Source organism: Patella vulgata, chromosome 6 (genome assembly GCF_932274485.2).
Source record: "Patella vulgata chromosome 6, xgPatVulg1.2, whole genome shotgun sequence".
NCBI classification, from domain to species: Eukaryota; Metazoa; Mollusca; class Gastropoda; family Patellidae; genus Patella; species Patella vulgata.
The window spans coordinates 14,943,885-14,970,191 of record NC_065884.2 but is presented as its reverse complement, the minus strand read 5'-3'; the positions used below and the strand labels follow the sequence as shown (position 1 = coordinate 14,970,191).

The 26,307-nt window shown below is 36.8% G+C and overlaps 1 protein-coding gene across 4 annotated transcripts; it reads left to right on the top strand.

Annotated features, from left to right (window-relative positions):
• Window positions 1–11,263: 11,263 nt before the first annotated feature.
• LOC126823857 (UDP-glucuronosyltransferase 2B7) lies at window positions 11,264–25,982 on the top strand. Of its 4 annotated transcripts, none has more exons than XM_050552906.2 (2): window positions 11,264–11,298; window positions 24,237–25,982. In XM_050552906.2, exon 2 carries the CDS (start codon window positions 24,248–24,250, stop codon window positions 25,772–25,774), a length of 1,527 nt encoding a protein of 508 aa, XP_050408863.1. In that variant the 5' UTR covers window positions 11,264–11,298; window positions 24,237–24,247; the 3' UTR covers window positions 25,775–25,982. The 4 variants fall into 4 exon arrangements, with proteins under 4 accessions (XP_050408863.1, XP_050408861.1, XP_050408864.1 ...); XM_050552904.2 differs by having other exon boundaries at window positions 11,284–11,359; XM_050552907.2 differs by lacking the exon at window positions 11,264–11,298 and adding an exon at window positions 13,107–13,163.
• The last annotated feature ends 325 nt before the right edge of the window (window positions 25,983–26,307 follow it).

Here is a 26,307-nt window from a genome sequence, read left to right as displayed (position 1 = left end):
AAGAGATGTCTCGATTCATGATCAATTGTGGAGGGTCTGACAAGGACAAAGGGAAAATGGCAGCAGATGGCAGATGTCTCGATTCAAGATCAATTGTGGAGGGTCTGACAAGGACAGCTGCCTAATGGTTCGGATGGGACGAAAACCACGGTCTCGTGTATACACTGGCAGTAGGAATTCGATATAAGAGTAGGCCATAGTGCCGCTGCCCGGGAAAAATTTCCCTCATAGCACATTGTATGGCGTATGCCCATCTTCATTAGCCCAATCGAGCAGAACATTTGGACGTTAAACCCCATTTCATTTCAAGATCAGTTGTTATTTGTTCTAAAGTAGCTTAGACAACTGCAGTAGCCTGGGTTTATATATCGACCCCTTTAACTTGAATATATGTCGGGTATCGTACACGAGACAGTGTATATTCATACCTTGCAATATACACGTAACCATGGCGAAAATTTAATTCATATTAAAATTCATTCACAGCCAATAAATTATGAAATCAAAATAAATCAAATCGACTTTAAGTAAAACGTAGGACTACTGCATGGGTAAGAATTAATAATGTTACCTGAAACTTGTGAAGATATAGGCGTTACACAAATTGTCAACAAAACTGACAGTGTGTATATCCCAATCATGATATGTTTCGTGACTGAAATACAAAACAATGATATTTTTTCCTGTAAATATTTTTTTAGGCGTTCTTCTTAATTTCGTTTAATAAATATACCTTCTTGCACCTTGCTCTGCCAAGGTACGGTTTACTGGCTAGTGGAAGAGTTCGCTTCAAATGTGTTTTCCTATTGTCTAATTCAATAACATAGTGGCGTATATGAAAGAAAATTCTGTAATCTACCGGAAGTAAAGAATCGAAGAAATGTAATCTAACTTGAAGTAACGAATCGAGGAAATCTAATCTAATCGAAGTAACGAATCTAGGATTATAATCTAGCCGAAGTAACGAATCTAGGAATTACAACCTAACCGAAGTAACGAATCTAGGAATTGTAATCTTCCCGAAGTAACGAATTTAGAAACTGTTTTCTTTCAAAAGTAACGAATCTAGGAACTGTATCGAGGAAATCTAATCTAATCGAAGTAACGAATCTAGGATTATAATCTAGCCGAAGTAACGAATCTAGGAATTACAACCTAACCGAAGTAACGAATCTAGGAATTGTAATCTTCCCGAAGTAACGAATTTAGAAACTGTTTTCTTTCAAAAGTAACGAATCTAGGAACTGTAATGTAACCGAAGTAACCAATCTAGGAACTTTAATCTACACAAAATAACGATTTTATGAACTGTAATCCACACGAATTAACGACTTTATGAACTGTAATCTACACGAAATAACGACTTTATGAACTGTAATCTACACGAAATAACGACTTTATGAACTGTAATCTACACGAAATAATGACTTTATGAACTGTTTTCTACCCGAAATACCGACGTTATGAACTGTAATTTACACGAAATAGCGACTTTTTAAACGTTAATCTAAGCGTTACGATCCTTAAATTGCGATCCTTAAGAGCCGCGATCTATACCTACTCGGAGTGTCTACTCCAAGAACGTTTATCTATATATCTAACGTATCGATCTAAGGAACTGTAAACTCTCCCAAGTTCTAATTCTGGGAACTGTAATATTCGAGGCTTCGGCTCACATTGCCTGTATTGTATTGGGTAGTAGAATACATTCTTTATCTTTAAGACACCATAAATCATAAATAAGCGGGAGATTGTAGATGATGATTAGATAATGTGTCGCTAGATTTTACTTGTCAACTTTTATTTATATCTGGCCTTAACTAAATCTAGTTGACAAACTTTCATATATGATAAGAGATTAAATCGAGTTTAACGTCCACTCAACACAAACTAGGTCATTTCGGGACTAATGCATAGTTCAATTTTATTTCAATAATTCGCTTCTGCGTAGGGGTCTTTAGCTTTGGGAGGGAATTGGAGGACCCGGATAAAAGCCACGAGGTTAAGCAGGCAACCCTACTCCTTGCAACGTACAAGCGTGGAACAGAAACCACGCCACATGACAGACCTTATGATCAAGAATGCACGTGTTAGCCCATTCGGCCACCTCTGCACCTCCACTCGTTATTTTTATAATGAATACGTATTCGAATAATTATTTCAAAAATTATTAATCTTTTTTTTGTTGTTGTTTTAATGTTGGGCCCGGGTGGGGGTGAGGCTTCTTCGTAAATTACCATCGAGAAAATAGAACATACTTATACTCTTATCCCCTTTGTCTATAACGCATACTTATGGTACTTTTTGGATACGGATATCAAATACAGTTGTTATTCGTTTGTCCGTGGTGGTAACCGCAGAACATGGAAAACCTCAACGAGTGAGGTTATTAAGATTTGACAGGCGCTCCTACCCCTTGTCATGAGAAAGCTGGGGAGAAATGATTACATTTGAATCGATGATTATGACATTATGTTCTACAATGGTGGTCTTTGGCATCGGTAGTTAACTACAGAACACGGAGAAGCCCAACGAATGAAATTATTAAGATTAGACAGGCGCTCCTGAGAAAGCTGGGAGAAATCATTACGTTTGAATTGATAACTATATGACATTATATTATACAGTTCGCGCGGTGGGTCAGTTTGACAAATAAGTCCACCAATTAAAAAATTCAACTTACTTGAACTGAATTATAGATAATCGTTAAGTCCGTTAATTCACACACGACTTGAAGATGGTTGTTTTTGATTGTTTGTGCCAAATGAACAGGAATCTCCTCAAAAAAATTAATTTACGTCACGTACAGCTATCAAGGCGTGCCCGTATGAAGCATGACTTGATAATTTATGGTTTTATATCGGATACTTGATGTATTTAACATTATCTAGTTTTCCACAAAAATTCGAATTACCGAATACGTATCTTGAGCTTAGGTGGGCTAAGTTCTGAAATGCGCCTTGATAATGATAATAAATTAGAAATGTCAAAATAATACGTAAATGACATTTTATTTGAAACCAGACAAACTTTTCATTATTCTTTTTATGTTTGAAATCTTTATTTAATAGAATTTGACATTATGAGAAATTGTCGGAAAAATAAATTTACTAACATTGTTATTTGTTATAATACAAAAAAAATAATGTGGTTTCTTTGTTTGATTATAGATATAGTCCGACGGTAGATAACCTCATGGTGTATAACACGATGATGAACGAATGTGACAAATCAGGTTGGCCTGAAATCACGATTTGAAATTGTATTTATTCTTTCTATTTATTTTGTCCGGGCAAAATTTCCCTCATAGCATACTGTATGGCGTATGTCCGTCTTCATTAGCCCAGTTCGGAGCAGAACAGTAGGGCGTTAAACCCCATTTCATTTCATTTCATTTTTATTTATTTGTTGTTTTTCTTTATAGGAGGATGTCGGTTGATGTGATTGTCCTTTTATAAGACGATTGTATGATTTATTGCTATTAGTTTATTCATAACCCTGTACTAGCACATGTTGAACGAGACCTGCTGGATTATGTATGGACGTTTAACCGTTTCTATGACATTGATTTTCATGGTAATGTCAGAACAATGCTATTTGTTTCTTCTATTTTATTCATTTGTATTCACGTTGTAGATTAGAAATGAAATGTGGTTTAACGTCCTACTTTTCAGCAACAACCACGTTGCAGTATGTTATGCAGTAAAGTTTGCCCGAGCAGCAGCGTGCTCGCTTGCTATTCGTCGAATTCCAATTGCTGTGGGTTCTTTAACGTACACACCAACGTGTACAGGAGGTCTTGGTGTTTCGTCCCATCTGAACGACTAGATGACATTGACAAGGGAAATCACGCAGAAATGGGGCAAGGGCTTTCTCGGTCAACACCTAGATGAAGCCCGGTTGATGAAAACGTGTGAGACGTTAAAAACATTATTTAATTTTACATTCATTAAACATCCATTATGCAAGAGCTAAATTTGCCTATTGATGATCTTTCTTTAGACCTGAAATGTTATCTAAATTATTAATTAGATATTAATTAACTTATCCAGACCATAATCAACTCTCGGTGTCAACGCTAGGTTACTATGTTTACCGGATTAGAATACCATTTGTTGCCCCACTTTCATTCTTGATTTAATCATGAAATGGATAATCGAGACTATGTTTTTTATCGCACCGACTTTAGTAATGATGATCGAGGCTACGCCGAAAATTCAATCGCTAAAATCTCGGTTCAGAGTGGATCAATTTGATTGAAAAGTTCATCAAATTCCCTTTACATTATCTAGTTTTAACAATTATAGTGAGAACTGGCAGTTCTATCTAATTTCCCATAATGTATCTTTAATAATATCTAATACATTCTAAATATTATACAGTAATATTTGACTCAATAATGTCATTTAATTAATGAAGTCGGTCGCAAACCTTGTACCACCTTCGCTATATATAAACTGTCAAAATATCGCCATAACTCCACAAAATAGGGTTTGAAACATTCGTTTTATTGCATAGCTTGTAGTTATATCGATAAAGAGCTGTCATAAAAGTATCATGAAGCTGTCTTCCTTGACGTAAATTACTGTGGGAATCCATTAATATTTTGTCTCTTCGTTGACCGAAAAATAAAATATGTACGATATGTGTTCTTGGAAAAGCATATATGAACACTCCCAAATAGAAAACAACACGATGATCGTCATTTTAGGGATTGTTAATTCTCCCTGTACAGTACAATATTGTCATAGCTGAATCTCTAAATTATGGAAGCGTATAGGGGTCAAAAGCGCGATAGATACCGCAATATTAAGTTGGTAATATGTCAACATATTGTGATTGTTCTGGTGATTTTATCTCTGAAAAGACAATTTTTGCCGAGTTAATTGTATAACTCGCTATGGTGTATGTCGTCATTTCGTTTTAAATGCACACGTCGACATAGCGCATGGCGATATTTCGCGAACATGTCGACATATACTACGGCGAAATTAAATATGTCGACAAAGCTTCAGAATAGCAATATCAAACGCAAACGTGCATATTTAAAACGAAATAGGGACATATAACATCATCAGAACAATCACAATATGCTGACAACTTAATATTGTGGTATCTATCGCGCCATTGACCCCTATACGCTTCCATACTAAATGGACTATCAGTCTATAATTGGTTTAATTTCGTTCAACATTTACAAAACTTAATTTACAAAGCCTTGGATTTAATCGGATTTAAAGCAGGTTTATTATTAAATTTTCATGGACAAAAAACTGACGGCGAGCTTATTCGAAGAGCATAGATCGATGAGATTTCAATTCCATATATCCTTGTAAATACTTAACGGAATTGAACCATTTTTGAACTGATATTCTTATTAGACATTCATCTTTCTCACCCATCTTCATTAGCCCTGTCGGGGCAGAAGAACGTTAATCCCCAAGGGATTCATTATAGCGCTAAATGACGCATCGGGGATTTAATTATTCACCAATACAAAATAGTAGCATGCTATATAGGCAATGATAACATATCTAAGGCAGACCACCCGGCATGCATTCCAGTGCTGAACTTGGCATACCTTTTTTGGGATCATATATTTCTTGCATTTTGTTCAATGTACCAATTGAGAATAATAGTTTAGTCAAATGTTGCCTTAGTTTTCTAGAAACACTTGCGCACACTTGTTTGAGAACTTTAGATAAGTATATTATCGTGATTTCGCCTGCGAAAAGCTATTTGGGAATTCGGGGAATCACGTATCATTTTATGTACGGACTGAGAATATAGATATAGATTTTATACTTCAATTACTGCAAATGAAAGATGTCGAATGTGACCTAATGTCACAATATGGGCCCCAGACCACAACAGAAAGAGCAATCCTTGACTTTGCATGCTAAAAATCCTTACTTATTTCTGCTTTGATCGAGTGCCATTTCTATCATGATTGTTCTTTAAGGTATTCCAGATTATCCAGAACAACAAAAAAGAAATAACAATCAACTCAAAACTAACTTTTGTTTTAAATTTAAGTAGTCGTTCCCATTTTGGTTTTGACGAATTTCTTGAAGTTGGCTAGTTACCGGTACATACGAGGCACAGGCACTTGAAGGGATTAAAATAAAATAGCGCTTCGGGGTTGGTTTGTAATTAATAACGCTGTAAAATGACAAATTTAATTACATTGGAATCTCGTTGGCAATGAAAACGACAGGAAGTGCTAGAACTAGTGAGTATTTCGAGATGATAGCAGACGAAACAAAATGGCGGGCAAGAAACCTTGTTAATACTGTAATATACATATAGTCAAACAGTAGTAAGAAGTTTTATTTTAATCCCTTCAAGTGCCTGTGATACGAGGGTGGAACAAATAAAATCAAATTATTATTGTCGAATAGTAAATGGTCTTGACCCTAAGTGCCAATCTGTTTCACAGAGATCTTCTAATATCTCTTTAACAGATGACTGTTTCGACACGTGACGTCACATCACGTGGCGTCAATCATTGGCTCAATAGAGCGTGCATTGTTTACATAAGACGTTACTGATTCGGGCTAAATGGTAAATTTTACTTATTTTAATGCCCATTTACACTAAATAAGAAATGATTTTTACCTACAAATAATTCAAACGTCTTTATTTATTTTTCTAATAAATGAAAAAAATGTTTTAGAATTTAATTTGACGGAAGAAAAGGGTTAATATTTGGGACTCATTAAGTCGCATCGATGTCATCTTTATCAGTGATTGTAGCGGTCTAGCGAAAATTCACTGCTGATCAATGTGCCCAAGTGCTTAACAGACGACTGTGTAATATTTTGGTCCTTAAGACCGTAGTGTATTTTTAACTAATTATTGGTTCACAATTTATATGCAGTCAAATCCCACGGACTAATGAAAGGGAATGATGTATTTATATATAAAAAAACAGTGATATTTTGGTAAAATCCTTACCATTGTCAAAATATTCATCAAATTCCATCTGTTTATGACATGTGTTTGGTAGACCAAACCAAATGTAGCAATGCCCCCCTCCCCGTCTTGGGAGAATGGGGGTGTTTACTCCATATTTGGGAAGGAAATTAACGCCAAGGTCAGTCTATAACGTACAGAAATAAGGGGGTTATAAAAGAGGATGTTGAGCGAAATTGATCAGAGCTCACCCAGATATTCCGAGTAGATCTATGCTTTATTGAGAACGAGGGACCTTCGAAGCCAACAAGTTTAACAAAAAAGTTGTAGAAACCAACTAACCTGTAGTTTTATTTAGGATCACAAAGGGAAACACAACAAGGAAGTCCGAAATTACTACAGAACTTATCTTTCTACAGTGATTTTCATAAATATTTCACTACATCTCGTCAGCTGTCAATAAATGTTGGATATCCGGATAAATTTTTTTTTTACTATTCCGTTCTGAAGCTTCGTAATGGATACCAATTTCGAAATATGCAAATTGGAAGTAGCCTATTCGTAAACATTTAAATATTCGCCCTACATTTCAGCATGGCAAACTTATTAAATCTTTAATAGTGACCAAGACCTAGCAGAAAATGTAAATTCAAATGCTTTTCGTAGATTCGACACCAAAATGAAAACACAATCGCTATGCAAAAGGCGATAGAACAGTGGATTTGCATTCGTGGCGATTGGTGGTTTGTATCCAAAGTCAAATTTTGTTAAATGCATTTACTTCCCTTGATAAAAAGACCCACCGATTATTTTGTCTCGGCGTAAGACACTAGGTCGGAGAATACAGCTATCCTCATATATATATGTCTACAGAACTTCATAGAATTGAATGAAATAAGTCTATATACTAGACCCCTGTTAACTGGGTGTATCACAATGACCGGTGACATTATTAAGCTGACAAAATGGAGCTTTCCAGCCAAATAACATCTATGTGACTACAGTTTAGTCGGGTCGTTGTACTGTTTCACGAATCCTTTTGAAGAAAGAGTCGCAAGAATGGCAACAACTTTTTATGGTAAAGTACATCAATGTTCCCGAACCACCGTTACCAAAGCATTCCGATATTTCCAGCATCAATATAAGATCAATGGCGTGAAACAAAACGTATAAACGCCAGTCGTCAAGAACCAGGCAATTGTAGTCCCGTGGTTATTGGCCACCTAACTAGTGAGAATTTCCGATAAGAAACTTGGGTTGATCCCCAAACGCCCCTTTACTTCAAACCTGCTGGCCACCGCCCCCCCCCCCCCCCCGACACCCTTTTACGTTATCTCCCTTTGATACCATTGTCCCAAATATGTAACCAAATAACATACCGCGAGCGTAGTTATGGATAACAATTACTATGGTTTAAGTCGTTATCAGACATATATCAACACAAATAAATTTAATGAAATCCTGTTGAAACATCGCAGTAAAATAAACCATAGTAATTGTTATCCATAAATAGTATATTATTTGATTATGATCTAAGTACTAAATACCATTCAGAGAATATGCCTCAAATACTTTAATAATATTTGGTTGATTAAATACCCTTTCTCACTCTGTTGTTGCGTTGAAACAGGAATTATGACAAATATTACCAACATTTTGGAAAGCATCACTTTGCATTAAGGTAAATGTACAAATGCCTGTTATATTTACACAATGTCTAAAGGCAATCACTTCTTCAGCCACAAGTTTTAACAAATTTACATAATTCACAATATTATGAACTACCTTACCATTTACATAAAATATTTTACACAGATCATTCGAAATAACAGCATTTCCATTGTCTTCATCTTAGATCATTTAGTCCCCGAAAATAAACGACACTTTACCAAACTGACCACGGTGCCTGTTATTAAGTTTTGAAATTTAGACCTGGATGTTCCTGACAAATGGATGATTGTAGAAAAGGATTTGCACAGGAGAACATATCAGTTTTGGGTAATATTTACTAAATCTATAAAGAACAGCTAAGCGCCCGAAAAGAAATACGCACAATAAAGAAATTTGACAATATGACATTAAAAATGTCGTAATGTCGGGTTGTCGGCCATCTTCCTCTCCAGATACAGTTTGATTGAACTAACACAGTTATATGGGAACCAATCACTGGTTTATTATACACAAGCACAACGTTTCGATAAGTATCCTCTTATCGTTATCAAGCAATACAATATAGTAAACTGGGAGGTCTATATATATATATATACAGCCTCATCAAAATTAAAGACAACCACCTTGATCCCGAAATTTTAATCATTAAGGGGGTGGAGGTGGAAGGTATTATATGTGATTTGAGCATTTTCCCATATTTAAACAGGGAAGGTACTGAAGAACCAGATGTGTGTAATATAGTGACTACCTAAACTAAGGGGGGGGGGGGGGGGGTCACGGTGGCTAAGTGGGTAAGACACTGGCTCGCTAGCTTGGAGGTTGGGTGTTCGATACCTGCATTGGCCGAGAAAGTTCATCCAGATTTTCCGGCGTGGTTTCCCCTTGCCAGTGATGCAGGACGGGGGGGGGGGGGCTGACAAGGATAGCTGTCTAGTTGTTCGGATGGGACAAAAAAACCAGGTTCCGTGTACACATTGGCGTGCATGTAAAAGATCCCTTGGCAGTTGGAGTAGGCCGTAACGCCGCTGCCCGGGCAAAATGTCACTCATAACACACTGTAGGGCATATGCCCGTCTTCATTAGCCCAGTTTAGGAGCAGAACAGTAGGACGTTAAACCCCATTTCATTTCATATCACCTAAACTAAGTACGTTTCATATTTTCAACCTTATCACAATGGTTACACCATCACAATACCCAGTTATTTCCCTATTCAATATTGTATAATAGATTTGTTACAATGTCCTGATCAGTGATATAGAAATAGTTTCACTCTTTCTTAAAGATGTGTCATTCAAGAGCTAAATCTGTCTAATGTAGATTTTTCGTTTGGTCTCAAATCTTATATAAATCATTAAGTTGACATTGATTTACAAAATCAATTCTCTAGAACTTCGGATGGTTTTGATTTTCAACAGATTCAAATACGTTTGGCAGTTCATTTGATTTAAAAACGGATAATCGAGACGTTTCTTATCGTAACAACGGTAGCAATGACAATTGAGACTACATTATTCTGCAAACGACAAAAACTTTGCTCTGAATAAAGGAATTTGACCGAAATTTTCAAGATATTAACTTTTCCTTATCTAATCTGTCGTTTAACTATTATACACGTAAGGGGCTGACAAGGAAAACTGTCTAGTCGTTCGGATGGGACGAAAAACCGAGGTCCCGTGTACACATTGGCGTGCACGTAAAAGATCCCTTGGCAGTTGGAATTCGATATAAGAGTAGGCCGTAGTGCCGCTGTCCGGGCAAAATTTCCCTCATAGCACACTGTATGGCGTATGCCCGACTTCATTAGCCCAGGTTAGGAGCAGAACAGTAGGACGTTAAACTCCATTTCATTTCTTTTTTTTATTATACATGTAGCAAGAACTGTCAGTTCTTTATCTAAATCTTACATAATGTATCCTTAAAGGTAGAAAAATAGGACGCTAATTCCATTATCGACTAAATCCGAAACATTCACAACTTTCTTACGTACACGTGGTGGTCATAAACCGATATCAGGTATTATGTAATCGTATCAGTGATTAAAATACGGTGAACAATTGTGGACATCAATTCGCAGAGGATGTAGTGGACGCTTACAGCTAGCCCCCGGATCCATTCAATTTGAATTGTTCGTTTGTTTGTGATTTCTGCGTGTTGTGTCTTGTCCGTATATTTGTTTTTGTGTAAATTATGTGTGGTGTGGTCCCCCTGCACTTACTATTAACGATAAAGGTAATACTAAAGTCATTGTCGTATATATAATATATCGATATAGGCCATCAAGCAACTTAAATACAGACATGCATTATGTACTATTGGCACTATAACCATTCATTAATTGAAATAATGGTACGCCAACATCAATTTGGTGTCGTGATGACGTGTATAAATAGCAGTTGGCGTAAAAGATCCTTTGGTAGTCATGTTCATTTGACATTTTAGTCTCAAAGCAACTTGTATGTCGTAAGATATTATACCGCCCTGATCTGAACGCGAGTTTTAACGTCTGGCTAAAATACGTTGCCTTTTTCGACTTCCATTGAACATGTCCTATATATTAGACACTATCCTACTATCATTGTGTAAATAACCCCAAGATGACCCCGCGTTTATATTTTAGTTGGCTAAATATATATTCAATGCTACACACACATACATAAATATATCTAAACCATTGAACCCGTATTTAACAGGCTGTGTTGGTGTTTTCAAGGTGAGAATGTATCACGTAGATTATTCAATATAACTGCAGTGTAAAGCCTAATGGCGCCAAGGTCAGGAATTATAATCCTTTTTAATATTTGACAAAGATATGACTTAGTATATATTCATTAGATGGTAATTTAGGTACCATTTTGATCTCGGTCATGCATAAAGCCTTGTATATACGGTAATCATATACCAACTTTGGGGGGGGGGGGGCGAAGAATCGTTAGGCCTGTCATTGAGTCAACTGGTGTGGTTTCGATTCCCCGGCTGTACGTGACGCCTGTAGGGTTGCCTGTCTAATCTCGTGGGTTTTCTCCGGGTCCTCCGGTTTCCTCCAACTGCTAAAGACCCCCAAGCGCAAGCGAATTGTTGACTTAAAATTGAACCTTGTGTTAGTCCCGAAATGACCTAGTTTGTGTCGAGTGGACGTTAAACCTCTCTCTCTCATATATCAAGTAGCGCATATTTGGAAATATGCGTAGTAATGATCAGGCTCATACGGGAAAGACGTAGATAAGTTCTTAGGACTTGCTCTGGGTTGGGTTTTTAAATTGAGGAAATATCAGAAGAAAACCTGCGTGAAAGTTAGGTTCGAAAATATTGTGACTTGACGATGAAATGTCTCTGTTTAAAACATAGTTGAAGAACCACTGGATGTCCGAAAGATGGAGCTTTCATAACTGGGGAGTATTAGTTGATGTTTGTCACAGATACTACTTGGCACCCAAAATTTTCACATATGAACTGCTTGAATAGGCAGTTTGTGACCAACAATACATAGAGACATTACCAACAAAATAATAATATCATTTATAAAGTGTGTTAATACCGAAGTTCAGTTTCTTAGGTGCTGTTATATTCAGTGATTATTTACAGATCAGGGCTTGCAATACAGGGGAGATGTGTTGATGTTTGTTGTAGTTTGGTAAGCCATATAGTAAACCATTGTGACAATCTAGTTTAGTTGAGATGAATGAGTTTTTCTTTAATTTGCAATTCGATATATTTATATGACAGATGGTAGTGGAGCAAATACTTTGTATGTGATCTTTAAACGATAGGCTCGAGTCTAATATAGCACCAATCTTTCGAGCTTTGTGATCAATTTTACAGAGTTGTTGCTTGGTTTCAATTAGTTCTGGAGCCACGTTAGCTAAGTGTGAAAGACGCTGGCTCGCTAGTCTGGAGGTCGCGTGTTCGATCCCTGCATTGGCCGAGAATTTTCATCGAGATTTTCCGGCGTGGTTTCCCCTTGTCAGTGGTGCAGCACGGGGGGGGGGGGGGGGCTGGCAAGGACAGTTGTTTGGTCGTTCGGATGGGACGAAACACCGAGGACCAGTGTATACATCGGAGATGTACGGAATCAAACGACTTAAAAAATTCAAAACCATACACAATCCACCGGAATTGATTCTTCGATAGCTACCCTTGGAATACGATTCCCCTCATAGCACACTGTATGGCGTATGCCCGTCTTCATTAGCCCAGTCGGAGCAACACAGACCCCATTTCATTTCACTAACAGTTCTAGTTTTTTTTGGATTTAATTTTAAGAAATGTTATGTCATCCACGCAAAAAATTCTGTGAGATAAAGTTCTATATTGTGGAATGTTGTGAGCCTGCGTCAAATTCAATATTATAAAGTTGGGTGTCGTCTGCAAACAACTGGATATTTAGCCCATAGAATCCGCCAAATCATAGTGATCGGGCTTTGTGAAGCTAAGGATAGCAAATTTACCCCTGTGCAAACAAAATCCTGTGAAAATAGTCTCGTATACAAAACACATTTACGATTACGTACTCTAGAAGAAAAAGTCCTCGTTGTTTTGTCGAAAGAAATGGGTCGCTGTCCACAGTAACCTACACTGGTAAGCTGATACCGTTGACTAATGAAGCTAGGCCTTTTAGTAATGAACATTTTTGTCATTTAATCATGTAAGTGGTCAGTATTCTAAACTAATGTTTAGTATGTATAGAAAGTGGTTAGAAATTATACAGTTGTCATTAACTAGGTGTTTAATTAGTTGTAAAAATTGTCACTACTGGGGTAAAAGTGTGACTATTTATAACACCCATCACTATTGAATATACAAACCTGGACAATAGTGGTGTATATCATTCAATAGTCAAAATTTTAACACCTTAGTGAAAATAAACCACCTACTTGATGACTACTGCCTGGGTACTAACAATTTTAATTAAAACACATTATGTATATAAACTGACGACAATGATTTATTAATGTCGTATATTTTCATTGATAACAGTTATTTGTTGCTTAGTCAACGATATGAACGCTACAGTTCTAATTAATAAAGATACTACTTCTTATGTCCACTTCCACCATGGGTGATATCGTAGACAGTAGACAAGTATAAAGATAGACTATACTTTCAATTTATCTTCTTTGTCGAAGGCTCGGATTAGCCATACCAATCATGGGATTTCATTGCAGCCACGATCGTCCAGCGAATTACTTATAGCTTGGGGTACGCCTTGCGATAAGCACTTTGATTGGTCGAGACTTTGGAGCTCGACAACGTCGATTCTACTTGAGTGATAGTGGTGAAACTTCGTGTATAGTTTCATTACACCAATGCCTTAACAAAGTTCGATGCTGAGCATTTTCTGCTTAGGCAAAGTACAGACTTCAATCTGATTGGTCGAGACTTTGGAACACAATAACTCTCCTTCTAAATGAGGTAGAATGATCAAACTCGATGTGGGTGTCTATTAGGGTAATGCATTGCCAGAGTTTGGTCATGCCCATTTTCACTAAGGCTAAGCAGAGATAAGCAATTTGGAACACGATTCTAACTGGATGAGAGCGATAAAACTCCCGGGTATAGATTCATTATATCAATACCTTGACTAAGTTCGATAATGAGAATTTTCTGTTAAGGCGAAGTAGCGATAAGCAATTTGGAACAAAACAACTTTCTCTGGTTAGGCTAAACAGAGATATGCCATTTTGGGACACGATACCATTGATTGGTTGATGCTTTGGGACACGATAACTTTGTTTCTAAGTCCGAGTGATGTTTTAATTACATCAATACCTTGACTAAGTTCGATAATAACCCATTTCGGCTCAGGCTAAGCAGAGTGATAAACAATTTGATTGGTCGATACTGTGGAGATCGACAGTAAAAAATGGCAAAGCTTTGCTTATATCATTACATCAAAACCATGACTAAGTTCTAAAATGTGCATTTTCTACAGTTTCATTACATCAGTACCTTGTCCAAGTTCAATAATGACCATTATCTGCGTCGATGTTTTGGGTTCCAATTGAGTGAGAGTGGTGCAAAATGGTGTATAATTTCATTACATAAAACTCGGAGTATAGTTTCAGTACATCAATATCTTGACTAAGTTCGATGATGATCAATTTGATTGGTCGTGATTTTGGAGCGCGACATCAATACCTTGAAAATTGGACTACCCTGACTTAGTTGGATGATGAGCAATTGGTAAGTATTTTAACATTACACTTTCCAACTTTAAAATTAACTGATTGTATAATTTTAAATTTCTTTCTTCCTTCTTTCATTCTCTTTTACCATGCATGCCATCGTTCAAATGCATGACATCAAATGCATGTTCTATCAATGGATCTTTATATTCTTCTTGGTGAAAGTTGTGCCAAGTTCTTTGTTTTCTTTCTGGCATTAAATGTTCAACACATTACTATATGCTACATATTTAATATATTTATAATAATTCTTTTTCAATTTTTTATTTCTTTTTTTTCTCTGTATTTGTACTGGAAATTCTCAGTTGAAGTTTTTATCTTTAATAACACCTGGTTGTAGTCTAATGTCTTCTCTTTATTATAATTCAACTTGGTCTTATTATATGATTTTCTGTTTCAAAAAAAGGCAAATTCAGTTTTGGATATAAGTGAATTCAGTTTTCTTATTATAAAATATTTTTACAGATAAAAATAATTACAGGAATAAAATATTGGATATCCTTTTAATGACTAAACCAATGACTAGATGATAAACACACATATTAAAAGGAAAAGTTTGTGTAAAGAGGTTTCATAATTAACACAAGATAAAATTTTATGGATACACAATTACTGAGTTTAATACTAAGCGATGTTTCGGCGAGGATACTCTCTTCTTTATCAAGCAAATGAGTATCCTCGTTGAAACGTCGCTTACTATTAAACTCAGTAATTGTGTATCCATAAAATTGTACCTTGTGTTAACATGTTCAATTACTAAATGCCAATTAAAGAAGGCTTCATTATATTGACCATTTGAAAATGGTGTTGAACGATTGGCTGATGATAAATCGCGTGTTGTCTTTTTAGCAGACGACCCCGTTTTACGGCGAAAGCATACTCTTTGTGACGTTTTATCAATACTTCACTCCACGTGATCACCGACTAGACATACTATTTATATTTTGTCTTGGGTATAAAACTGTTGAAGTACAAAACTGAATACCATAAAATCAATTCTAAATAACTTACTTTATGTTTCATCGGTATTTTATTTCTCACTCATTCTATCGCTATTTATGGTTAGATCTATATCCGAAGGCCACCTGCAGATTTCCTGAAGGGCTAGCACTAACTCTAACCAAAGACCTAACCCTCCGGAACAATCACGTGGCCTAACCCCGTGAGCTTGGGGAAATCTACAGCTAGCTTTCTGAAAAAGATCCGACCAGCTATTTTTAGAATAGGCTACCTTGATTACACAACCACCAAAATGCACCTAATTATATATAAACTGCTGTCTTAACTGTGTCTAACACGTATTCTCTGGAGATCCACGGTCAAATTTTCCCCTATATTATCTATAATTTCTGTGATATGCGAAAAACGGTTTGTTTAAGTTAAATATTGGAATACGATTTTATTGGAAGAATACAATTGTAGGATTTATGGGGAAGAAAATATTCTACTCAACAACGGACCAATATCATTTTTTTAAAGGACAATATTAGTGCCAGTCATTATCACATATTATGTGATAGAACTGGTTAAACACGTTCCAACACCTATGCATATTTATTTTCTTTCATTCAGGTAAAACGTGTGGCAACCAATACAGACTCAAGCCCAGAACAGACTCCTCTAGACAGCCCTATCTCAATACCATATGAACCTAAAAATTTAAAAACCATTGATGACCTAAATCCCACAAAAATGAAGAAAACCAGTCTTTTCTATTCTCCAATATCTACACCTGAAAAGCAGCATGAGGAAAAAACTGATGAAGATGATGTTACACCCACAAAAATAAAAGAACCCAGTGTTACACCCACAAAAATAAAAGAACCTAGTCTTCTCTACACCCCAATATCAACACCTGAAAAGACGCACGAAGAAAACACTGATGAGGATGATATTACACCCAGAAAAAGAAGGAAGAGACTAGATTACATTAAAGATCATATCAATGAAAAACATACTGAATTCGATACAGAACTCAAAGTAGCTCTTTACCATTTGTCAGTTGGTGAAACCCGTGAAGCCAATACCTCACTAGCAAAACTAAGACGAAAAATAAAAGCTTCTACTTGTAAGTGTAATATGCTGTTAGAGAAATCACGACTTGATGCAGTGGCAACTGAACAAAAGACTGATAGCTTAAATACTCGAGTCTTATTTTTGCACAGAGAGAACATTTCATTAAGGCAGAAAATTAACCACCAAAGTGCAATGATTAATTAAATATTTCAAGCCGACACTGATGCAGACCTTGAAGCAACAGTTGCGAAAAAGGAAAATTGACTAATGTATTATAACGCATCTCCTATTATTCATCATCTTGCGTATTATAATCTCCATAAATTATTTCTTTATCTTTAAGTTCCTAAAACCCAATAGATAGCCTTTCTTTTCTCCTTGTGATAATAGGTCTATTCTCGTTGTAGCTGTACCTTGGACTAGGTTCAATTTGCACTCTTTTAATTATCAAGCACGTGTTTTATGGAATAATCTACCATTCAGTTTAAGATGTTGTACACCTCTATATTCTTTAAAAAAAAACAAACTTAAAACACATTTATTTAATCATGCTTTTAACGGACTCTGTATACAATCGTTAACATGTGTAACATAGGATCAAAAATCTATTGATAACGATGACTATTCTATTGATAACGATGACTGTGGTTTTGGACTTCTTTATTTTAACAGTACAGGAACACACATTAAAAACTATTACATTTATAAGTCTAACAACCATATCATATTGTAGTCATTTCGGCCATCGTTCTGTCTCGAGAAAAAAATTAACAAATCTCCAGAAAGACGAAACAAAACCAACTAACAAAACAAGCCATAAATTACTGAGAGATAAATGGCCACATACCCAGAAAGAAAATATCAATAAAGCAGACAAATCAATCCATAAATTACAGAGAGGTAAATTTTGAAATACTCAGGAAGAAAAAAAAACAACTTACAAAACAAGCCATAAATTACTGAGAGATAAATTACCACATACTCAGAAGAAAATCAAATGAAATGGGATTTAACGTCCTATTGTTCTGCTCTTGCTGGGCTAATGAAGACGGACATGAACAAGGGAAATTTTGCTCGGCAGCGGCACTATGGCCGACTCTTATTTCGAATTCCAACTGTCAAGGGGTCTTTTACGTACATGGGCCCGCTGTCCTGCACACTAAAAAGGGGGAACTACGATGGAAAATACCGATTAACTTTCTCGGCCAATGCAGGGATCGAACATTCGATCTCCGCTGAACCACCGTGGCTCCTTACTCAAAAGTCATAAATTACTGAGAAATAAATTACCATTCGCTGTATCGGTAGTTTTAACTATTTTGTTTTACTGTTTTCAAATATGTTACAAAAGGGTGTGTAGACGCAAGATGAAATCAAAAAGGTTTCTTAAATTCACCAGTTCCCTTTAACTTTTAAACAGGGTAACATAAACTAATTGAAGATATAGAATGAGATCTTATGTACACTGATCCTGGTGTTGGTCAAGTAAGTTCCCCGGGATTTTGTAGCGTGGTTTCTCTTTTCGGTAGTGCAAGACGAAGGGCCTAGTTGTGTAGATTGGACAAAAACATAAGCCCTGTATTCACATTGGCGTGCACATAAAAGAACCCTTCACAGTTGGTATTGGATGGAGAAATGCCACTGTCCCTAGAAAATTTCCGTCATAGCCCTCTGCATGGTGTATGCCTATCTTCAATAGTCCGTTTGACGCAGAAAAGTAGGAAAATTAAATGAAATAAATGGAATTTAATCGCCTACTGTTCTGCTCCAAGTGTACTATATGAGGGAAACTTTGCCCGAATGGCATTACATTGCATTGTCGGTCGGGGTTGGTGTTTTACATTTCATTGTTCGTGTGATTTCGTTATGGGTGTGCATTAATATGTTATCATCATTCGTACAAATGACAATAATAAATATCGCCGGACTAGTGCACCCGCGAACTAGTAAACCCGCGGACTAGTAAGCATTCCCTGTAGATATATGATGACCCACGATTCTTGGATTATTATCATCTATTAACACAGTGACTACACTGCAGTAATTTGTTAAGGACTGACTGAACAGCCCCGTCCCGAAATCTTAATCATTATGGGGAGGGGGGATTATATGTGATTTATGCATTTCCCGATATTTAAAGAAGGTAATGAAGAACCAAATGTGTGTAATATACTGACTACCTAAACTAAGTAGATTTAATATTTTCAACCTTATCACAATGGTTACACTATCACAATAGCCAGTTATTTCCCTATTCAATATTGTAAAATAGATCTGTTACACTGTCCTGATCAATGATATAGAAATAGTTTCACTCTTTCTTAAGGATGTGTTATTCCAGAGCTAAATCTGCCTAATGTAGATCTTTCTTGGTCTCAAATGTTAAATAAATCATTAATTTGACATTGATTTACAAAATCAATTTGCTAGAACTTCCGAAGGTATTTATTTTTGACAGATTCAAATACGATTGACAGTTCATGATTTAAAAATGGATAATCGAGACGTTTTTTTGTCGTAACAACGGTAGCAATGACAATAGGGGCTACACTATTTTACAAACGACAAAAACTCCGCTCTGAATGAAGTAATTTGACTGAAATTGTTCAAGATATTAACTTTTCATCATCTGTTGTTTACTATTATAGCAAGAACTGTCAGTTCAAAATCTAAATCTTACATAATGTATCCTTAAAGGTAGAAATGTAGGACGCTAATTCCATTATCGACTAAATGCGAACACGTACACGTGGTGGTCATAAACCGATATCAGGTATTATGTAATCGTATCAGTTATTAAAATACGGTGAACAATTGTGGACATCAATTCGCAGAGGATACAGTGGACGCTTACAGCTAGCCCCAGGATCCATTCAATTTGAATAGTTCGTTTGTTTGTGATTTCTGCGTGTTGTGTCTTGGCCGTATATTTGTTTTTGTGTAAATTATGTGTGGTGCAGCCCCCCTGCACTTATTATTAACGATAAAGGTAATACTAAAGTCACTGTCGTATATATAATATACTGATATAGGCCATTAAGCAATTTAAAATACAGACACGATTCCGCACATGCATTATGTACTTTTGGCACGTTAACCATTCATTAATTGAAATAATGGTACGCCAACATCAATTTGGTGTCGTGATGACGTGTATAAATAGCAGTTGGCGTAAAAGATCCTTTGGTAGTCATGTTCATTTGACATGCTAGTCTCAAAGCAACTGGTATGTCGTATAAATATTATACCGCCCTAAACTGAACGCGAGTTTTAACGTCTGGCTAAAATACAAATATTGTTGCCCTTTTCGACTTCCATTGATCATGTCCTAAATATTACACACTATCATTGTGTCAATAACCACAAGATGACCCCGCGTATATATTTTAGTTGGTTAGATGTATATGCAATACCACACACACATACATGTAGATATATCCATTGAACTCGTATTTAACAGGCTGTGTTGGTGTTTGCAAGGTGAGAATGTACCACGTAATTTAAACTGTAGTTTAAAGCCTAGGCTAATGGCGCTAGGGTCAGAAATTATTATCCTTTTTAATATTTGACAAAGATATGACTTAGTATATATTCATTAGATGGTAATTTAGGCACCATTTTGATTTCGGTCATGCATAAAGCCTTGTGTATACGGTAATCATATGCCAGTTTTAGGGGGGGGGGCGAATGGTTAGCACGTGCGCGCTGTTTCATAAGGGCTGTCATTGAGTCAACTGGTGTGGTTTCGATTTCCCGGCTGTACGTGACGCCTGTAGGGTCGCCTGTCCAATCTCGTGGGTTTTCTCCGGGTCCTCCCACTACTAAAGACCCCCACTGGTATTAAGGCGTGAGCTAAATTTATACAAGCTAAACTATATACCATTTTAACTGAGAAAAATGTATCATTAACAATAACACTACAATCTTTATTCTACATGAAGTTAGGGTAACACTACAAGACAATACTGAAGAGCTGAAAATAGCTGCACGGAGGCCCTCAATTATTATGAAACTTGAACCAAATGAAGTTAATGTCAATAATAATAATGAACAAATTTCACAAGCACTATAATCAAATATACATATTCAATTTATCACTAAATATATGGACATGTATCGCATATTCAACATACTACATATGTAAACCTGAACGTACTATGGGCGAACTAATGAACAAGGCCAATAAAGACGCATCCCATCAAATGTCCGGGACGCATTAAAAGACATAGGTAATGTTTTCAGAAAATGTAGAGAGGTATCAGAACACGAAACAATTGCTCGAATTCATCTACCTTTGCCACTACGAAAATCCAACATAAATGGATGTAAAAGAAAATAGACCAAAGACTTTAAAGCTAAAATATATTTTAGATAAAATGAAAGATGAACAAACAGATTTGTATATGCCAAGTATTCATGATAATTATTCTGCTCGGCCACATTCACTACAAAATTGGTGTGTTACTCTGATTAGACACATTGCATAAAACTTGCCAAATGTTTTTATTGTATGTTTGTGACCACATATCCAACTTGACCTGACCAATAAAGCTCCTTCCCCAAGGAAATGTACTCAAAAACGCAACCTTACTTCTGAGATGGTAATGTGTTCTCCATTATTTTCATGTAACTCATGCTGCACACCGGGACCGGCCCTATAAAATGCACCCCCATACCTGGTTGAATCATTCACGCTACAACGTCAGCAGCATGCCACGACTCACGACAGCTCAAGGAACCAGGCGCTTGGCATACTCGACGCCACCAACACCACGGATGATCGCCCCCGAGTAGACCAAGAGTTACCACAAGGCGACAAGACTGCCATGTTGTGCGACAGCGCGTGCAGCACCTCTTCACACAGGCATCGGAGACAGCACGTCAGACAGTGGGAACACACGGAAGACCCATCAGTACCGATACAGTGCGCCGACGTCTCACCAGAGAGAACATCCATTGCCGTGGACGACCCTCGCCATCGACGTGAACGTGTGTTCTCCATTATTTTCATGTAACTCATGCTGCACACCGGGACCGGCCCTATAAAATGCACCCCCATACCTGGTTGAATCATTCACGCTACAACGTCAGCAGCATGCCACGACTCACGACAGCTCAAAGGAACCAGGCGCTTGGAATACTCGACGCCACCAACACCACGGATGATCGCCCCCGAGTAGACCAAGAGTTACCACAAGGCGACAAGACTGCCATGTTGTGCGACAGCGCGTGCAGCACCTCTTCACACAGGCATCGGAGACAGCACGCCAGACAGTGGGAACACACGGAAGACCCATCAGTACCGATACAGTGCGCCGACGTCTCACCAGAGAGAACATCCATTGCCGTGGACGAACCTCGCCATCGACTTGAACGTCTACAGTTTGCCCAGCAATACAAGAACTGGCGACATGGGCAACGGGGAACTGTTCTGTTCACAGATGAGAGTCAGTATTGTGTATCAACTGCCGATGGCAGGACCAGAATAAGGCGTCGACGTGGCCAGCATTATTCTGACCAATGTGTCATGGAACGAGATTTATGGGGAGGTCCAAGCATAATGGTTTGGGGTGGAATCGGCCTAAACCGAAGAGTGAAATACAGAGGAGACATAATAACATCGTACCGAGACCAAGCACAACCGATGGATTGAGCCAGGCTTTTCTGAGAGTGTGGTTCCAGGTGCCAATGACGTTCATCAATCGTCTGGTCCACTCGTCTGTGGAGGTCCAAGCATAATTTTTTGGGGTGGAATCGGCCTAAACCAAAGAGTGAAATTCAGAGGAGACTTAATAACATCGTACCGAGACCAAGCACAGCCGATGGATTGAGCCAGGCTTTTCTGAGAGTGGTTCCAGGTGCCAGTGACGCTCATCAATCGTCTGGTCCACTCCAAATACAGACGCTGCGCTGCTGTTAGTGACACTCGCACAGACTCTAAACTTCTCGTAATGTCTTGGAATTGTGATGAATTAATCACTAATGTGTCAACATACTGTTCATAAAAAATTGCTTTGATCCATTTATAAGTCGTTATCTAGAATGATTTGATTAAAGTGCCTCCCTGATTTTGAAATCGTACCGACGTTTTTTGTTTTTTTCTTTTTGGTATATTATTACCCTTGCAGAATTTTGGTCTCAGAACAACACCTCTACTTCTAAATCAAATGATGACAAACTGTTGTTTTTAACGTCCACTTTTCATTTTCTCAGCGCACGCGCAGGGGTCTTTCCTGTGGGAGTACCCGGAGTAAACCCACGAGGCTGAGAAGGCGCCCCTATTTCCAAGCCACATACGCTCACACCAAGGATCGAAACCACAGCAACAAGCCAGAGGGAACCGGCCAGCTAGAGGTGGAAGCGCGACACTCTAGACCACTAGGCCATTCCAAAAATATTGATGACAACAATAGTAATTCAGATATTTATAGTAACAGTAACAAAACATGTCACTTAAAAGACAAACGTGTTAACCGATAGCATTATGTCTCCAACGAAAATGATCACGTACTATATTATCATAGACTATTGATACTCTATCTGCCATGGCGCTCAGAAACAGAGTTAAAAATTCAAGATTCATATAAAATAAAAGTTGAAAACGATATTATGCTTACAATTAAGAAATGTGAACCTTATAATAAAGTAGAGACTATTTACAACGATTTTCTTCTTTCATTCTTCCAAATAGCTAATGTCAGAACTTCTTTAAGTGGCATTAAGTAATTGAACAGTAACACACTAACACTATTTATGGAATAACAATCACTGGTTTGTTAACATGCAACGTTTCGACGATGATACTCTCGTCTTTATCAAGCAAATGATAACTGTCGTGTGATGCGTTGTGATTGGATTGTTCCTATTGATTCCACGATCTGCTACGTTTCGATACGATCAACACGATTGCTACGACTGACCTCAATATATGATAAGACCTGTATAGGATCACCACGATTACTCCACGTTTAATCGTAGAACGAATCGTGATAGTGGGAACATAGCAATATTTGATTATTGTTATAAAAAATCTGAACAATGGAAAATAAAGAGATTAAAATGAACTATTGTTGTTGTCATTACTTAATCGTAACTTAATACCAGGAGCTAATAAACTGCCCCTATTCGTCCGTCACCTTTCATAACATATTTCTGCTTCAATAATGAACATTTTCTGTTCAAATTAAGAACGGACAAGCAAAATGGTCGATCCTTTATAAACAAAAGATAATATGCAATTTAAAAATGTGTGTTGTCTCATTACTTTTTTTTTATTTGGCGGGTGACATCAGCCTCATTATTGGCTATTTTATTTCCTGTAGTAAAGCTATTGCGTAAAGATTTACAATGCTTCGTGGCATTGAACGATCACAAACCATGTGTTTCATTAAATTAAACAGGGTTAGACACATAGCTTATTTTAATTTCTTTTATAATTGCTTCATTTCAGATCGCCGAAAAATGAAGAGTTCTGTAACAATACTGTGTCTTCTGACGCTTCCCTCGATGGTCATAGCAGCCAAGATATTTTTCCTGGCGTATCCATCGTTTAGTCATTTACAAGGCATGGCTATTCTTGGTGATGTTCTGAATGAAAGAGGACATGAGATATGGATGTCAGCCACATCAAATTTAGAAGAGAAATTAAAGTTAAAATCTAGAAATATTAAAGCCACTCCTTTCTCGTCCGAAGATAAAGTTATAGCATCTGTGGAAAATATAAAGAGTAGAGTTGAGACCAGCCCAAGTGAAGTGTATTTCAAAACTGGGAAAAGGATCTTAAACGTAAGGGACATGAAGTGGACATGCCATGTTATGTTAACAGATAAATTGTTTCTAGCGACAATCAAAGAACAGAAATTCGATTTGGTCGTTCTGGATATAATACCCATAGTGAACATGTTAAATTTAATTCCTTATAAATTTGATATTCCGTTTGTATATTTTGGTCCAGCCTACTCTCCATATCATTACAGAATCCCATACTCCCCGGCATTTGTACCATTTCCAATTTTACCAATGTCTGACCGTATGAGCTTTTTGGAGCGAGTTGTTAATACCATCATTCAAGGAGCCAATGTTTTCTATGACCCTTTTAGCTATTATCGTGCCGCGGCTATATATGTACCCGAGAAGCCTTATATAGAAGTGTATGATATAATTCTTAAAGCACAGTTATATATTATAGAACGTGATGATGTATTACTGCCACCAATACCAACTATGCCTAATGTTAAACGAATAAATCCCATTACCTCCATAAGAAAAGATAAAATCCCACAAGAATATTCCACATTCTTGGATCGATCTAAAAATGGCGTCATACTTGTGTCGTTTGGGAGCATGGTACCTAACACTAATAATACAATTTATACCAAATTAGTTACGGCTTTTAGGAATACAAAATATGATTTCATTATTAAAGGTGATTTTGTTAAAGGTAATGAGCGAATGATGGTGTCAAAGTGGATACCTCAAAGATCTTTATTGTCGCATAAAAACATCAAATTATTCATAACACATTGTGGAGCAAATGGTATTGGAGAGGCTATCAGTAATGGGGTACCTATGCTAGGTTTTCCAATATTTGCAGAGCAACCTGGGAATGCCCACAATATGGCGGCTAGAGGATATGGTCTCTCTATGGAATTATTTACAGCTAAAAGTGACGAAATATTAGCTAACATTAATGAAGTTATTAAAAATTCCTCCTATAAATCGAACGTTAACAAAGCTTCGCAGATTTTAAAGGAACTAAATGAACGAAATAATTCAACAGAAGAAGCTACGTTTTGGATTGAACACGTGTTGAAATTCGGTGGAGATTATATGCGATCATCCAGTGTCGATATGCCGTTATATCAGTATTTGATACTGGATGTTCTACTGTTCATTTTACTCGCTGTTTCCGTAGTTTTAGCTATTTTGTTTTACTGTTTTAAAATATGTTACAGTAGGATGTGTGGACGCAAGATGAAATCAGAATAAGATCTTCAATATAAACTAAACCTACGATGCAGCTAGGCCGGGTTTCACAGGAACCCTTTAACATTTCAACATCGAGACAACGGAAGAAGTTATAAATTAATGGTTGATATTTATATGACCGTTTAAATTGACTGAAATTACTAAAATTTCAAATATATAGGTTTTAAAGACAGTTTTGCTCAAATTGTGTCACTTCGTGTGGCAATGAATAATTTTAATTAATTTGGTATACTCAATATTTGTATAGGGTAACAAATGTTGAACATTGTTTTTAAAAAAATGTATTAATAATAATAGACAATTTTTTTGTTTTTCACAAATGCAGTTTTGCATTACTATCCATATACATGTATACCGGATTTGCACCAGAAATCAAAAACATAAAAGAAACAGAATGACAATGACATTCCCAATTGCAAAGGAACAAGTAGTCAACTTTCATCAACATTGAAAAATATGAATATTGATACACACTGTATGACCCCAGGTCAGCACTGATTTCCCCCAATGATTTTTAAAATTCTGGTCTCTTT